A 5,387-nucleotide genomic window follows, 5' to 3' on the forward strand; every position below is an offset into this window, starting at 1 on the left:
GAGAAGTTTAACCTGGATAGGGTTAAGCCGGACGAGAGCAAAAAGGAGGAGGAAGAGAAGCGGCGGTATCGGCTGATCCCCCGTACGTTTGCCAATTGGTTGCAGGCTTTCGCGATTTTGGCGAGCGTTATAGGGGAGAAGGCGCCCGAGAATTGCTCGGCATTGTTCTGTTACCTGGATGCGATTGGGGAAGCCCACCGTGTGTACGGGGGGGGTGGCCTGGTTGCGTTATGATGAACAGTTTCGGCAGCGAAAGGCGGTCCGGCCCTCCATCCGGTGGGATCATAAGGATATCAGCCTGTGGATGAAGTTGATGACGTCTGCCCGGGCGGGGGGTCAGTTTTTTCCAGGGGGGGCCGGCGGCACCTCGACCTCGGGTTCATCGGCCAAAAGAAGAAAGGGGTGTGTTGGCAGTTCAACGAGGGCACGTGCAAGTTTGGGAGCTCCTGTCGTTTTAAGCACGAGTGTTCAGGATGTGGCGGCAGTCACCCCCTGTCCCGTTGCTTCAAACGGGGAAAGGGGCGTGGTGGGGAGGTCCCTGGCAAGAGGGATGACTCCGGTGAGGGTGGCAAGGATGGTACCATTCTTAAATAGGTACCCCGATCGGGAGGCGGCTGGCCGTCTTGAAGTGGGTTTTCGGGAGGGTTTTCGCATTCCGTGTTCTTTGGAGGGGATTCCGCCCTTGGCGGGCAACTTGCGTTCTGCCCGGCTTTACCCGGAGTTGGTGGCGGAGAAGCTGGCTAAGGAAGTGGCATTGGGCAGGATGAGTGGGCCTTTTGCTTCACCCCCGTTGCCGGGGCTGGTGGTTTCGCCGTTGGGGGTGGTCCCCAAGAAGGAACCGGGCAAGTTTCGCCTGATTCACCATCTGTCGTATCCGCGGGGTGGCTCCGTCAACGATGGTATTGACCCGCGGGTGTGTGCGGTTACTTATACGTCGTTTGATGCAGCCATTTCTTGGGTTCGAAAATATGGTAAGGGGGCCCTGTTGGCCAAGGCCGACGTGGAAGCGGCCTTTCGCTTACTGCCAGTTCACCCCGATAGTATGCACTTGTTGGGGTGCCGTTGGCAAGGATCTTATTTTGTGGATCGCTGCTTGCCGATGGGCTGTTCCATTTCGTGTGCCTTCTTTGAAACCTTTTCTTCCTTTCTGGAGTGGGTGGTTCGGGATGTGTCGGGGGTTAGCTCCATCATCCATTATTTGGATGACTTTTTGTGCATAGGGCCCTCGGGCTCGAGGACCTGTGCGGTCCTCTTGGGGACGCTGCAACACATCGCCGCCCGTTTTGGGGTTCCTTTGGCTTCGGACAAGACGGAGGGCCCTGTGACGGAATTGGTTTTCTTGGGCATCACGATTGACTCTCTGGCCATGGAATGCAGGTTGCCGTTGGACAAGTTGGTGCGTTTGAGGGAGGAGGTTAGGCAGGCGAGCGGTCGTCGCAGGATCACGCTGCGGGAGTTACAGTCCTTACTCGGTAAGTTGAACTTCGCGTGCAGGATAATTCCCATGGGGCGAATTTTTTGTCGCCGTTTGGCTGCGGCCACGTCGGGGGTCCGGGCCCCCAGGCATTCGGTGAGGCTTACCAGGGGGCTTCGGGCGGACCTGAGGATTTGGGATATGTTTCTGGAGTCTTACAATGGCTGCTCGCTGTGGATGGACGGTCCGTTTAGCAACGGGGACTTAGCTCTATTTACGGACGCAGCTGGTTCTGCGGGGTATGGGGCATTCTTTCAGGGACTGTGGAGCGCGGAACCTTGGCCGGAATCCTGGAGGTCGGCGGGTTTCCTGCGTAACTTGGTGTTGTTGGAGTGGTTTCCGATTGTGGTTTCGGTGGCTCTATGGGGGGCGGGCTTTGGCAACAAGAAGGTGCGTTTTCATTGCGGCAACATGGGGGTGGTGGAGGCGATCAATAACATCTCGGCGTCTTCCCCCCCGGTAGTTAGCCTGTTGCGCCATCTGGTCCTGTTGTGTCTGCGTGTCAATGTTTTTATTTATGCTGTGCATATTCCGGGGGTTTCTAACAAGGTGGCTGATGCTTTGTCTCGTTTCCAGTGGACCGAGTTTCGCGTGTTGGCGCCGGCAGCGGAGCAGCATGGGATTCCCTGTCCGCGGGATTTGTGGACGGTCCCCTTGGAGGAGCAGCGATTTTGATTCGGCGGTCACTGTCCCCTGCGACTTGGGAGGCGTATGTCAGGGCGTGGGCGGAATGGCGTTCCTTTTTGGAGGAGGTAGGGGGGACAGATTTGGGGGTGGATATGTCCGCTCTGGTGCTTTACTTTGTGTGTATGAATTTTGGGCGGGGAGTTTCGGCGGCGGCCATGGATAGAAAACTGGCAGGCATGGCCTTTTGGTTCAAGTTGACAGGGGGGGTGGATTTCACCAAGGCTTTTCACGTGCGGCAGGCGTTGAAGGGGTACCGGAAGTGTAACCGGGGCCGCGATTCCCGGCGTCCGGTGTCTTTTTCAGTGTTGGGTGTCGTTCTGGGAAAACTGGGCTCTATCTGTTCGTCATCTTATGAGGGCTTGCTGTTCAGGGCAGCCTTCCTGTTGGCTTTCTTTGGGGCCTTCCGGATTGGTGAACTGGTTAGTCCATCGACGAGGGTGGCTGGGGGGCTTCTGCTGGAGGACATCGTGCGCACTGCCTCCTCGGTTCGGATTTGTCTCCGAAGGTCCAAAACGGACCAGGTGGGCAGAGGTAAGTGGGTGGAGCTGTTTCGGGGCAACGGAGCTGATGTTTGCCCGGTGGGGGCTCTGGAGCGTTATCTTCAGGTTCGGCCTGAGGTTGGTGGTGCCTTGTTGGTTCACTTGGACGGTTCTTGCCTGTCCAGGTTTCAATTTGTGGCGGTGTTTAGGAAGTGTTTGCTGGCCGGGGGCTTCGACCCGGCGGCTTATGCGTCCCATTCTTTTCGCATCGGGGCGGCCACAGAGGCGGCCCGTTGGGGTTTGGGAGAGGACGTGGTCAGGCGCATTGGGCGGTGGGAGTCACATAGGTTCCGGTCCTACGTCAGGCCCCACCTGGTGCAGTAGCCTCTGCAGAGGGGTTATAGGGGCCTGTTTGTGTGTGTTTTCTGCGTATTTTTCGTGTTTGTTTGGTTGTGTTGTATGTGTGCTTTGGGTGTAGGGTGCACTGTCTTTGTTTCTTTTTGCAGGTGTCCGGCAGTGTCTGATTTGGATCCTCGGCCATTCGTATGTCTTCTGGGGGGCCAGGCGGGCGGAGGTCAGGCCTAATGGTAGACAGTTGGGAGTTCCCCGGGAGGATGGCAGGGTTAGGTGGATAGGTGTGCCTGCCATGCTGTGGAGCAGGGTCGTGCCGGAAGTCTCCCGCTTTGCCAGGTTGGACAGGGCCCCGGATATCCTTGTTTTGCATGTGGGCGGGAATGATTTGGGTCTCCGCTCTATGCGTGAGCTCATTCGGGATGTGAAGTTCGACTTTTTGAGGCTTCGCACTTCCTTCCCTGATATGCTGGTGGTGTGGTCCGACATTGTGGCCCGCACTTCGTGGCGGTCGGCTCGTTCAGTCGACAAACTTAATAAGGCCTGGATTAAAGTGAACAAGGAGGTGGGGAGATTCGTCAGCAGGAATGGTGGCCTGGTGGTGCGGCATTTGGAGCTGGAGAGCGATACGTGGCAGTTCCTTCGTGGGGATGGGGTCCATCTCAATGCTATTGGCACTGACCTGTGGTTTTTGGGTTTGGAGGACGGGATCCACCGGGCCTTGAGGGTGTGGAGGGGCGCACAAGTGTAAGGGGTCACACTTGTGGCGCTGTGGCGGTTTGGGGTCCTTGACAGGGGTTCAGCAAACTGGTTTTTGGGAAAAATGGTGGGGACCCATCCGAGGTATGGCGTCCTCTAAATTGTACAGGTGGGGTGTCTGGGTCGGCTGTGTTAGTCCCCGAGGCGGTGCTTAGCGGCTGGGGAAGTGACCAAGCCAAATGGTGACCCAGACACAGAAGTTGTTTTTTACATGGTACTGTCAAGGACCACAAACATAGATCTGGGTTATTGTTATTATTATTATTGTTATATTGTTATTTCATAATTTTATATTTGTTATTTAATAAAAGGCCATGTCGGCCATTTTTACTCCAAGACGAGTAGTGTGTTTTGTATATAGTTTAAGTGGGTGTGGGTATTGGGGAGTTAGCGGGTGTTTTTTGTAGTCCAGCACGGGAGCTCTGATCTACCCAGATCATGCCTAAAGGGTTCCTGGTGAAGAAAAGTAAAAAGTCCCCACTGCTGACCTACTGAGTGTAGGATGAAGACAGGGACAGAGAGAAGGACTCTCCCCCAGCATGGATGGTGTAAACTGGAGTACAGGCCAGTTCCATGCCCCACTGGAGACTCTCCTCCCCCAGGCAGCCCCGACCGAGCTGTTCCAGCTCCCCCCACTGCATCCTGCTGGCCAGGCTGGGAACCCGGATTCGGCCGGTGAATAGAGAATACCTGGAGCCAAGCTTCAGCCTAGAATGGGGGTCAGGAGGAGACAGGGAAGAGGGAGAGTGGGAGGGGGCTGAGTTGCTGCACCATGGGTCTCTGGTTTGTACTTGCCCCATGGGCCGAAAGTTGCCAGTCAGCCCCTGGTGCACTGGGTCTAATTCTGGTACTTAGTCTAATTTTCATTCACAGTGCTGCTCTGTCCTCGTATGAATAGGAAGGGCAACCAGATGTCACGTTAGATCCTTTCACCCTGATACTTCTCCTCTGGATAAGGCCACCAAATTGGCAAATAGGAGTCACCATTTCTGGTAGCAACACAACACAATGTACTATGGTATCTCACTGGTAATATAATCCCAACTTGTAGCACCGCAACTTATCAAGTGTTACCAACCCCAGATTTATTTCTTTTTTAACCAATTTCTGACCGCACTCAAGTCGAATGACGGCTACAGCGTAATCATCCAGTTCTGGCTGCGAGTCTTTTGGCATCCTCCCAGAGCCACACCCCCAGCGTGCCCACTGCGGCGTGCACCTGGCACACTCTGTAATCGCTGTGATCTTTGGACACAGCTAATCACAGATCGGGGTAAAGAGCCAATCACAGCGGCTCTTTACCACGTGATCAGCTGTGTCCAATCACAGCTGATCATGATGTATATACAATATATATATATATATATATATATATATATAGTATATATTGTATTACATAGGTTCCCTGCTGCCAGCATCACACTGTAGAGAGCCGCAGCAAATACATTTTTAATTGGTTATCGCACAGGTGTCAAACACAAGGCCCGCAGGCCGAATGCGGCCCTCCAGGCTATTTCATGTGGCCCTCACACCTCTCCTGCATCTGCGGCAACCCCCTTGTTTCTGCCCCCACCTTGTCTTAGTAGTTGGCAGCAGAGAGGACAGAACTCCTTTGCCAGATCCTGCGCTTCTCTGTG

The 5,387-nt window shown here is 54.8% G+C and overlaps 2 protein-coding genes across 2 annotated transcripts; both read left to right on the plus strand.

The window, feature by feature from the left end:
- Positions 1–574: 574 nt before the first annotated feature.
- On the plus strand, positions 575–2,149 carry LOC309552710 (uncharacterized protein; the record flags this gene model as incomplete). Its single annotated transcript, XM_082253635.1, has 1 exon — positions 575–2,149. The coding sequence occupies one exon, from the start codon at positions 575–577 to the stop codon at positions 2,147–2,149; it is 1,575 nt and encodes a 524-aa protein (XP_082109761.1).
- A 167-nt stretch (positions 2,150–2,316) lies between these two features.
- LOC309552711 (integrase/recombinase xerD homolog) lies at positions 2,317–3,024 on the plus strand (the record flags this gene model as incomplete). The annotated part of the gene is made up of 1 exon (XM_082253636.1): positions 2,317–3,024. One exon carries the CDS (start codon positions 2,317–2,319, stop codon positions 3,022–3,024), a length of 708 nt encoding a protein of 235 aa, XP_082109762.1.
- Positions 3,025–5,387: the final 2,363 nt, after the last annotated feature.

Source organism: Pelophylax lessonae (genome assembly GCF_965119305.1).
Source record: "Pelophylax lessonae genome assembly, chromosome: 4".
In the NCBI taxonomy this organism is placed as follows: domain Eukaryota; kingdom Metazoa; phylum Chordata; class Amphibia; order Anura; family Ranidae; genus Pelophylax; species Pelophylax lessonae.